Source organism: Lampetra fluviatilis, chromosome 21 (assembly GCF_964198595.1).
Source record: "Lampetra fluviatilis chromosome 21, kcLamFluv1.1, whole genome shotgun sequence".
NCBI classification, from domain to species: Eukaryota; Metazoa; Chordata; class Hyperoartia; order Petromyzontiformes; family Petromyzontidae; genus Lampetra; species Lampetra fluviatilis.
This window is the reverse complement of record NC_136295.1, coordinates 7,241,927-7,253,481: the sequence shown is the minus strand read 5'-3', so window position 1 is coordinate 7,253,481 and position 11,555 is coordinate 7,241,927. Positions and strand designations below refer to the sequence as shown.

Below are 11,555 nucleotides of genomic sequence, written 5' to 3'. Positions count from 1 at the left end.
GCTGCTGCCAACTAGAGACGCAACCTCCAAGGTGTATCCTGACAGTCTCCCACCATCTGCTCTTCGATAGACTCGCACAGAGACCCACAGACTCCCAAAGCGGCCCAAATACCCAAAACGGCGACCTACAGATTCACACAAAGACCCACAGACTCAGAGACCCACAGATTTGCCCTCACAGTCTCTCACCATCTGCTCTTCGATAGACTCGCACAGAGAACAACAGACTCCCAAAGTGGCCCAATTACCCAAAACGGCGACTCACAGATTCATACAGAGACCCACAGATCTGTCCTCACAGTCTCCCACCATCTGCTGTTAGATTGACTTACGCAGAGACCCACAGACGCACAGAAAAACCCACAAACTCACACAGAGACCCATAGATGTGCCCTGGCAGTCGCCCACCGCCTGTTCCTCGACTGCCTGCCTCGGCAATCGGCCCTCATCTCGGTCTGCAAATTCGCCTGCTAATTCGTGTTGGCGCAGCTCACGTGTTGGGCAGAGAGTCACGGTTGTGTTTGCAATCACACGTTCTGTGTGTGTGTGTGTGTTTGCGATCCAAACCAAACCACACAAACGCATTTGTTCACGTGTCAAATTTACTGAGTGGTCAAGCAGCAGACATATCGATGAAGGTTACATATTGATGCTTAGCTTTAGCATTACCGAATTCTCTGGATTATCAGGACACACTTTCTCCCCTGTGTCTTTCAAAGCAAATATTGGGTGTCTCAGTAATGTGTTAGGTGTGTGTGTGTGTGAGACCAGATTCATCAGTATTGTTATTATTCGGCTTGTATGCCTAAAAAGGCTTCACTGAGTCTCACGACTCTCTTTTCAGGAGGGACCTGCCAAGTTTTCGCGATCGGGGGAGGGGGATGGTGCGATGGTTGTGCTGTGTAATTCAATTTCGAGTCATTTGCGGTGTAATGTTTCAAAACGTGGCAAATTTGGGCCGTGACCCTGGCACACAACGGCCTACGCTTGCGGATAACGTCACGGGATCTTTAACTTGCATCGTGTGTAAAGCCGACGGTGCGTAGAATATATATTGTTATCATTGATAAACACTCAATGCAGTATTAACCGGGGCGACCGCTGGATTCGAACCGACAACCAAGCATCAGCGCGTGATGCGTCACACTTTCGGGGGCCTGTTATACTCCGGAGAATACGGTAACATGTAAATTCATGATGTCCCACACTTCAGGTTAGATTAACAAGCATTGCAAAGTGTTATATTCAATTACGAAGCATGACAAAAGTTCTTAGCAACAAGCTTAGCACACTGATACCATGATATGTAATGTACATTATAAAAAAAAACATCGGCCAGATATTGATTCTAGGCATCAACGTCGTATTCAGTGCTGAAACTTACACAATGAATATATAATTCAAACAATATATCGCCTGTGAAAAAAAAACTCAATATACACACATTATCTGTACGTGTCATCTGCAAACGGTATTATTCATTATTATTGCAATTATACAAAAATAGACGATTTAATCGTAGAAACGAATATCTATTTCACAGGATGTGAGCTGTAATGCGGTTGCTGCTTATAATGAACAGCGTGAGTCGGATGCATCTGACTCATGGCTGTGACCAAGAACGTCAGCTGACGGGTGGCGCGTACGTGTGTTGAACTTCACCACCGCACGTAAGTCAACCACCGTGCCAACCGGAGGTGCGCGGATGAATTCAACACCCAGCAAAGTGCAACCCCGTGACATTGGACATCAACGTAGCAACACGTTTAGTGCCGTTGTCCTCACCTGGGCTCAAACATTTGTTTTTACGCAACAGACCACACTGCTTCACTCACAATTAACAATCACACGCCATTATTATCATTAATATGATTATTGCGATCTCACGCCATTATGACCGCCTTGCAACATTTCCCGTGGAGATGCTCAGGGCTCTACCGTAGGACCACCGTTGTCCAACCTTGACGTGAAAACTCACTCTGCAATCCTGAGAACAGTCCTTGGACTCTCCTTGGACTCTCACGCTGCAACGTCAAATTATATGCAGACGAAACTCGGCAGAGGCCGTCCCCCGAGGGGTTACGGCAGATCGGGGCGACTGCCCCGGGCCCCGCGCTTTGGGGGGGGGGCGTGGCTGTGCTTCGACGTCACGGTGTCAGATGTAATACTTGTGGTTTAGTTTGAAGGTTCGGGGTAGTCCACACGGTGTGAGTTGCCCCAGGTGCCGAAACCCCCCCTCCCCCCCCCACTCTGGACGTTCCTGACACCAGGATCCACTGATTATAACCATATCGATAAACTCAGCTCGGAATGCTATCAAAACATAACCATGCAAAAAAGAAATCTCCTAAATCGAACGTGCAAAGGAACTGAACTCTTAGTAAGAGACACCAAACGGATGGGACTAGGTAAACGTCTGTACTTGACAGCACCTCTTGTGACTCCAACCAATCAACAAACTGCAGCAGCGGCTGGTGGGCAGGCCGCGGCAAATCCTACAGGCAACCATAATCCCACAACAAGAATAGACAGCGAAAATGTACAAGTGACGGTGCCAGGGCCACAGTGCTTGTGCCAAGCTGGGTGCACTTTTTTAAGGCCACGTGAAATGCCGGAGACTCACTCGCTGACACGTCACGGGGCAGTCCCAGGTGCCAAGGGTTGACTGACTGAGATGACTGGCAGATGCACCACTTGTGCTCCCTACTGGAGGGCGACTGCCTCCAACTGCCGAGGAGCATCCCCTTAACGCGGCTCCTGCTCCACTGAGGCCGATATATTGACACCGCTGGTGCCAGTCGTCGGCCAGTCCTACTTGCTCCACATCCTACCCGTGCTACACCAGTCCATCTCGTCTCTAGCCCACGCCGTGCCCTCTAAACCACCTCTATTCGACGAAACAGAAGCTGCTGTGGGCATGCGGTGGCTTGGTTCAGAGACAACTGGCTGTCTAAACCTCACAAAGACAAAGATCCCCTGTATAGCCTTAACAGACTGTCGGGGCAAGTGGTGTTAGCGAGCACCTACGGAGGCCGGCATGGCACACGAGGTGGCGGGTGGCCTTGTGTCTCCAGAGTGGCGATGTTTACACACCGCGCCAGGTGCTCATTTGAGGCCGAGTCGACCTCGGGGAGACTCAGGTGCGGTTCAGATCATCGTCACTGGTGTTGGCCGTGAGCGGGAATCGAACCCGGGTCCGCGGGTTCGAAGCCTCGAAGACAAAGACACACGCGCGCGAACTACATGGAGATATTTTGTCCCGTGCGTCATATCGTTTTGCGTCGAAACTAGGACCAATATCAAACACAGAGGGCCCTTGCCTAGAAACACGTGGCACTTCACCAACATTTGTGCAAGCAAGCCCGACTGCTCGTGAGCCAAGAGAATGGCAAAAGCAGTCATTGCCTCTAAATACTGGCAGCACAGCAGCATTGGTTCAAGCAAGCGCGACTGCTGATGGAGACACTCGAATTCCGAAACTGGTGCGGAGTTTTGCTTGCAGCTGAACCAATGCAGCCGACATTCCTGACACGCCCGGGAGGGAGACCCGTGTGGCCGATGTGGGTTTGCGTCACAACAACAAAGCAAATGGTATTTATTTTTTATGTTTTTTTTATCTCTGGGAAGTCCCCCCTTCTCTTCAATGGCTCCGTCGCATTGGGATTGTTTTTGTCGCCAACGAAATCACCTGGCTGCGCACACTATGGCAACGTGCCGTAAGAGGCCTGCGTTGTTGTTGTTTACAACCAAAATGCATAACAATGATTTATTTGTAATTTTTAAACCTCGGGGTTAGAGGCATGCGTCGCGCGACGGAGCCCGCCCCATCCGCCCCCGTTCACATCGTATAGCTCGCCGTGCTCTCCGACTCGGAGCCCACGGACGCTCCGAAGCTGCGCCCGCGAGCGCTCCGGTACTTGACGTGCTCGCTCAGCCACCGCTGGCTCACGCAGCCGGCGTCCCTGAGGATCTTGAGGGCGTTGTTGCGGAACTTGACCCCCACGAACACGTAGAGGATGGGGTTGAGGCAGCAGTGCGCGAAGCCGAGGCTCTCCGTCACCGAGATGCTCTTGTCGAGGCGCGCGTACAGGTCGCACGACGGGCTGACGAGGCCGGCCCGCGTGAGCGTGTCGACGAAGACGCTCACGTTGAAGGGCAGCCAGCACGCGAAGAAGGCCACGACTAGGGCGACGATGACGCGCAGGGCCTTCTGCTTGGCGAAGCCCTGCGAGCGCGCGAGCGTCACCCCGATGCTCGTGTAGCAGAAGAGCATCACGCTGAGCGGCAGCAGGAAGCCGAGCGTGTGGTGCAGCATGCGGATCGAGAAGCGCCACCGGTCAGCCTGCTCCGGCGAGTAGTTCTGCACGCACTCGGTCGAGTTGAGTTGCTGTGCGGACATTGCAGGGGTGGGGGACATGATGATGATGATGTGAATCAATCACGTGAAAAGTGGGGGAGGGGTAGTTTTCATACGCCACGTATGTACACACAATTAAAATCGACTTGAAAAAAATGTGAATGCACAGCCGCAGGAATAACCAGGGCGGGCCACTGGATTCGAACCGCGAACCTCTCTGCAATGAGCAGCGCTATCGCCGCCGGGGCCACGCGACCGCCACAATAAACACTCAGAGAAACATGATGATGATGACGACGACGATGATGATGATACGCACACACGTCACACAGTGAGGTATGCATGCACATACCGGCACGTCGTGGGGGGGGGGGGGAGTCACAGGTGCACACATATCACTTTAAGATGTTTTTTGTTGCGGTTGCACCCGATTCAAGAGCCGAATGGCTCACAGGGTTATACCAAATACATGAAACTGAAATGAAACTGAAAATATACTAATAATTTTAACTCGTAACGCACCGCCGCCACATGGTACTCGCTCACTTTCTAAGAGAGAAAGAGAGGAAGGCTCAAGAGGCGCCAAGAGGAGGAACCTGAGAGAAAGTGGGAAAGGCAGCAGCGGCCACGCGGGGAGCCGGCACCAAACCCCCCACCCCTTCCCCAAGCTCTGCGGTCCTATATATATATTAGAGGTGGCATCGGATAATTAATAGGTTTGTGGGAAGAAACCGGAGCACCAGGAGAAAAAACCGACGCGTGCAAGGGAGAAACGCTCGATCCCATACAGATGGCATGGGTGGTGGTCGGTGCGGTACGGGGGGGGGGGGGTGTCCGCATTTTAGCTGTTCCGCATTCTCCTCCACGACACCCACACGAAGGGGAGCTTCGCAACATTGGCGTGTGGCAATCCGCCAGCCCCTCGCTGCAGACGACATACCGGCCACGCTGCATCGTGGCCGGCTGTCGTCTGCGTGTCTGCGTTGCTGCAAGCGCGACGGGGTGTGGGCAACGTACCGGCACGAACACCTGCTGGCTGTACACGATGTCCGGTATCGTGAGCAGGAAGGAGACGAGCCACACGACGCCGCAGATGAGCTGCACGCGCTCGGCCCGGCGGCACCAGTGCGTCTTGACGGCGTGCACGATGGCCAGGTAGCGGTCCACGCTGATGCAGCCGAGCAGGAAGATGCTGCTGTAGAAGTTGACGCTCGTGACGCCGTAGATGAGGCGGCACGCGTCGTTGCCGAACGTCCACTGGGAGGCGCGGTACGTGGCCCAGAAGGGGAGGGTGGCGACGAAGAGGAGGTCGGCCACTGCCAGGTGTAGCATGTAGGTGTCGGCAGCCACCATGGCTCTGCGGAAGCGCGCGAGCACCACCACGACGAGGAGGTTGCCTGCGCAGCCGAAGGCGAACACCAGCGAGTAGACGACGGGCAGGAAGACCTTGTTGAAGCGTCGGATATCGCTCAGCTTGCACGGGTGCGGGCAGCACGTGCCGACGTTGTCGAAGTAGCCCGTGTCGTTCCCGTAGCTGCTGCCGTTGTCCGAGAACACGTCGTCGAATTCGTCGCCGAATTCGAATATTTGGTGCGAGCCCATGTCCTGCGAAAATATTTGTTTTGGTTTGCGGAGAGCGTCAAAGAACTACCTCGGGAATTCCCTCGAATGTCCTTCCTGGTCCGCACGCGCTCCGCGATAGACGCGTCGAACAGGTCGATCAAAGCGGATTTAACCAACGGGGGGAGGCGAGGGAGGGTTTGTGTGGTGAGGGGGGGGCGTGGGGGGAGGGGGGGGAGCCATGGTTTTGATTCGTGAGAGGACACCAGAGCATTGCGAACCACCCGTCCTGTTGTTTAACGTTCGATGAGGCTGAGAGCGCGCCCTTGCTAGAAGCGACTACTTCACAAATACACAAACATCTCCACGCCGTCCGTAAACAACACGGCGTGCGGTGGCCTGAAAAGGAAAACAACATACGACGTTTCGGGCAATGGCCCTTCTTCGTAGCACATCACTGTTAAAACGTTGGGCGGGGCAGGGGCGTGATTTCGAGTAGCCTGGGACGAACTTTCCCAGCTGATTTGCTGTTGCAAGATCAGCTTTCTTGTCACCGACATCGCCGATTATGCTGATGGTGTTATGGCTAGTGGTGTCATCGACGGTGTACAGAGGTGAAACTTTGCACACATTTCGTCGAGGATATGCTTAGACCACGTCCGTAGTCGCAGGGCTGCGTTGGCCCAACGAATACTATTACAAAGGTCGCACTCATTACACACACAAAGCGCTCGCCACAAACGAAGCGCCAATACCTTGCCGATCTCGTCGTTTGAGATTAAACCATCACGCGAACTCGTTCTCGCGGCTTTTGGCTGCTGGCCATCGAACAAAGACGACCACTCGCATCGCGCGCTTTCAGACGCGCTTCTGCGACCGTCTGGAACGCTCTTCCTATATTAGGAAGTCACCGGAGCTAAGCATTTAAAACTCGATAATTGTTTTTTTACCCTTTTATCTGGCAACAAAACTGACACCTTTTTTTTACAAGGAGTTATGTTTGCATTGACTACAATACCTGCAGTCGGAATGCAAACAAAAAACATAACTCTGATAATGTATGCACTGTTCTTGAAATTGAATGGTCCACACCCGAGACAACTTTCTTTCGAGCCTCGTCTCACATGGTGTTGGTCCAACTGCAGGTATTGTGGTAAATGCAAACATGACTCTTTGTAAAAAAAGGTGTCAGTTTTGTTGCCAGATTAAAGGATAAAAAACCAATTATAATATTTGCTACTGGCAAATGAGGTTCCAATGGCATTTAAAACTCATTTCTTTAGAAGTTCCTTTTTGTGTTTGGTTTGTTGTCCTTCCCCCGCACCTCCCGTTAGCACGGTTGGGTGCATACGGTGCGAAATAAGTTGAACGTGCGCACATTGAGAGAGGCCGCAAAAGCTCGATAAATCCAACATACATATAACACCGTATAACAAGCATCAGCATTATATTAGACACTGGGTGAACTTTGCCTAACCACATATCTCAACTTCTTGGTTTTTTCGGTAAAGTCACGTAGAAGGGAAGTAATAAAATAATAAAAATAAAACATAATAAAATTAAACAATTCTCACGACGTTTCGGCCACAACGCAAGCAGCCGTCCTCAGGTGAAGAATGAGACACTTCAAGCTAGGAACTTACATATAAGCTGGGTTGGGGGTGGTAGAAGAGCGCCTTAACAAAAATAATGTGCATATCAAGATGAGTTTAGCATATACATGGGAAATGCGCAGGGGGGCGGGGGGGCTTCAAAGTCATACCATGCCCACGCACTATGCAGGATCAAGAGCACCAAGGGGGGGTGCAGGGATTAGCATTAACAAAGGAAAGGAATGCCAATGATATGTAGCTGCAAATGTATCATACTAGCAATGGAAGAACTCCACGACTCCAGGAAGCCATAACGTAAGGGGCCGTGGCAAATTACAGCCAACGTCAGTTGTGCGTGGACAATTAGACCCAAGCCGAAACATAACATGTAAAACATTTTTTTAAATATTTTTATTTTTAATAATATAGTATTGTCATCAGTGTGACATAAGTATACCAAGTTTGCAGTCGATACCACATTGGGAAGTGGGTTAAATTTGAGTTGCAAGATTTGAGGATACAACAACAGACAGAGTTAATAAAAAGCGTGTAATAATTAAAAAAAGCGTGTAAACACAAAACCACACACTACCATCTGCGCAATCTATTGCCATTTAAACGAGCTGCCTCCTCTTGCTCGCTGTCATAACTTCCCGTCCAGATGACGACAATTATTTCCACGTTGGTTTACTCAAAACACAGCCACAATGCCTGGGGCGCTGCGGTGGCAAGATGTTAACTACCTCGCCTGGTATACAGGTCGTCGCGGGTTCGACCCCGACCCTGTATATTTGGTCGTCTATATATCTTTCTCCCGGTTTTTCGGTTTTTTCCCTCCACATTTAGAATCAACGTGCGTTTAGAATATTTACCTGCTAAACATGTCCACATGATAAGCCGCTTCGTTGAGCCATCATTTGTAGCCATGTCGCTTCTGAAAAAGAGCTGTACAGCTCAGTGGGCCTTACCCGGTAATATAAAAATATCTCCATATAGATGTTTTTTGGGTTAGATTGCGTGAAGTATAAATGTGTCGTAACCTTCCACCACCCGACACAGCCAGTAAGGTTTGTCACGTAAACAACGCGCCAATTAGTTACTAATTCAGCCCACCGGTGTGTTGGAGAGTGAATCCACAACGTTTACAATTTGAATACGACGTTTCGCTGGTAATTACATCCAGCATTTTAGGGCGATTTGCCGGAATAGTGAAGCGATCCACCTGCTTCCGGTCTTAAATAGTTCAGGACGACGTCATCACTGAACCCAATCAGGTGCAGAGATCAGGCGGCGGGGTGGGGGTGGGGGTATTGTAATTATATGATAGATTATAAATCAAATCTTGACTCAAAGCTTTCGTGACTGCAGAACTTGATATGTTTTAGTCTTTCGGTAAAGTCACAGAGATAGGTTCAAAGAAAATAAAAATAAAAAATACGACGTTTCGATCACAACACAAGCAATCGTCATCAGCAGGAAAAATAGTGGGAAAGCTGCTGAGGCAGGTTGTTTTAAAGGTTTGAAATGGTTGTAGCCCAAGGGTCATTAGCAAAGTGGTCGGGGCTCGTGATGTTAAAGCGAGAAATGTGCATGTCAATGTAAGATCGGAGAGCTACCTCCACGACGACGAAGCTGCAGAGGAGGCCATTGTATTGTGAGAGATTAGCATGTCAATGTAAGAGATTATAAAGTCAATGTTAAATCGTAGAGCCCCCGCCACATCGAGAAAAAATGAGCAATGGTGACTGTGTTAGTGTGAGACATTTCACCTGCTAATTTAAAGACATTTAACCTGTTAATGTAAAACCAGAGAGTCGAAAATAACTACTAACATCGGAAGGTAGGATGGAATCATCACAGCCAGTTATGACTTAAACCGGTTAATAACGTCCTTCCAATGATTGTTCAGTTTGTACCCATCTTCTCGGTTGAGATTGTGTCTGTGTCTATATATATGTGGATGGCTTCATGAACGAATCTTTGTTGATAGCCAGTGTTGGAGTTAAATAAATGTGTTGCCTCCAAGTCTACGTCTGCGACTCTGTCGAACTCGCTACATATATATTGTATGATACTCAACAAAGATAGTCCCATAATCAATGTTGAATTTTTTTTCGTATAATGCTTCGCAAAATTCGTTCCAAATGGCACTCTTTTCAATTTTGGCATTTCATAACGCCCAGACCCATAACCTTAAGACATTTTAGTTCGGTCCAAAAAAAATGTATAATGAACATTTCTCGAAAATTATATTTAATACGCGATTATGTAGTGTATATTTTAACGGATCACAAAATTAATAGCTGATCTCATACGAATACAGCACATCATGCACAGTATACCGTTTACCCGGAGAATGCACAGATTAATCATCATCAAGAACACAAAACAGCATTCAATTATAGCAATACTTTCATTTTATATACCGTCATTCATGCTAAAGGCATCCCATAACGTTGTACATAAATTAAATATAAGGACCAAATCCTATATACCAGCTACTACCAAGAAAATGAAAACCCTACTACCAAGCGAATTTCATAAAATAATAATAAACAGTTAAAAAAACTGAGAAATGGCACCAAAGCAAAGGGCACTAAAACAGAGTCCACTCAACCCACATTCCAGAATACGTATCAAATAAGAGATTCCGTGAATGCAAGTCATTACATTTCTCGGTACGTCTGGTTGGTGACATCGGCACTCAAGTGAGTGTGAGCGAGCGAGCGAATTGGGGGGGGGGGGGTGTCCACGAGACAACAACTCTTACCAAGTCATCCAAACTAGTCATGTCTTCTTGCCGACCGCTCCTCCCAGACAGTTCGCAGCTGTGTACCTGGCTAGCTTGAGCTGCCACTGCCGGACACAGCTTTCCCCAGTCCACCAATTGCGATGTTTCAAATAATTATTTAACCCTTGACCAAACCCCCTCTCCAAACCGGGGGCATGAATCAGCACATGTGAGCGAGGAAACGCCAAGAGACGTCTGCTTCTCTAAAACGAGCAAAAACAACAACAAGAAAAACCCACGGACAAAGATCACCCGAATAGCCTGCAACGCTTGTGGGGGACAAGGGCTGTTGCGTACACTTATGAAGGTGCCAGAGCTGCGCACGAATGGGGTGGTGTGGCTAACACAGCGCCCGGCTGCTTTAACTCCCCGGTTGTGATTGTGTGTTTTTGCACACCGCGATCGCGTGCCCATGTAAAGTCCGAGGCGACCGAGGGGTGGTCAAATCGGTTCGAAAATTCACCAGCGATATTCAGCCGTGAGCGGGAATCGAACTCGGGTCGCCGGATGCGCGCACGGGAACCGCTGCATTCAACCTCTCCCCACTCGAAAGCAACGACCACAAAAGACAAACAAAGACAAAGATCCCCCGTATAGCCTGAACAGACTGCTGGGGCTAAGTGCTGTTAGCGAGCACCTACACACACACGCACAGCCATACTAATCGCATTGGTCTGCTTAATTTTGTTTTGCTGTGTGTGCGTGTAGCTATTAGTCCAGCCTTCGTGTGCAATAATCATGTACAGCTATTTAATTGATCAACTGCTGGATGAAAGCTTCCAGAAAATAACCCATGGGATGTAACCCATGGGTTATTTTAAACTCGTTACGTTGGTGCAATTAAATCGTTTGGTTCGCGAGATGTGAATCCGGCCACTGTCGGTGCGGGCTTCCCCTAGGTTTGCTCGGCCGTAAATTATTAGATTGCGCTCCATGGTGCCCGGATGAGAGTTTATAGGTTCGTCTGAGCGTAACGAAATTGGTATTCAAGGTAAGGGTGATATCTGCACTGGCGTGTGGATCAAGCAGAGAGAGAAAGAGGGAGATAGCTGGACCACCCCCACCCACCACCACCAACGCAGTTCTAAAATAACGACGCTGCCACTTGCGCACATGCGTCCCGGAGACGCGGGGGGTGGTGATAGAGAAGACCTGGGCTATGAAGCTCTTTCTTCACAGATGTCCGTGAGAACAGACCTATGGGTCTTTGCGAGAGTCTCTGGAAGTCTATGGGTCTCTCTGAGGGTCTAAGGGT

The 11,555-nt window shown here is 49.5% G+C and overlaps 1 protein-coding gene across 2 annotated transcripts; it reads right to left on the bottom strand.

Annotated features, from left to right (window-relative positions):
* Window positions 1-683: 683 nt before the first annotated feature.
* LOC144938185 (C-X-C chemokine receptor type 3-like) lies at window positions 684-10,382 on the bottom strand. Of its 2 annotated transcripts, none has more exons than XM_078865977.1 (3): window positions 10,280-10,382; window positions 5,375-6,004; window positions 684-4,387 (listed from the first exon to the last, which is right to left on the bottom strand). In XM_078865977.1, the coding sequence occupies exons 1-3, from the start codon at window positions 10,298-10,300 to the stop codon at window positions 3,839-3,841; spliced, it is 1,200 nt and encodes a 399-aa protein (XP_078722103.1). In that variant the 5' UTR covers window positions 10,301-10,382; the 3' UTR covers window positions 684-3,838. The 2 variants fall into 2 exon arrangements, with proteins under 2 accessions (XP_078722103.1, XP_078722104.1); XM_078865978.1 differs by having other exon boundaries at window positions 5,375-5,962.
* Window positions 10,383-11,555: the final 1,173 nt, after the last annotated feature.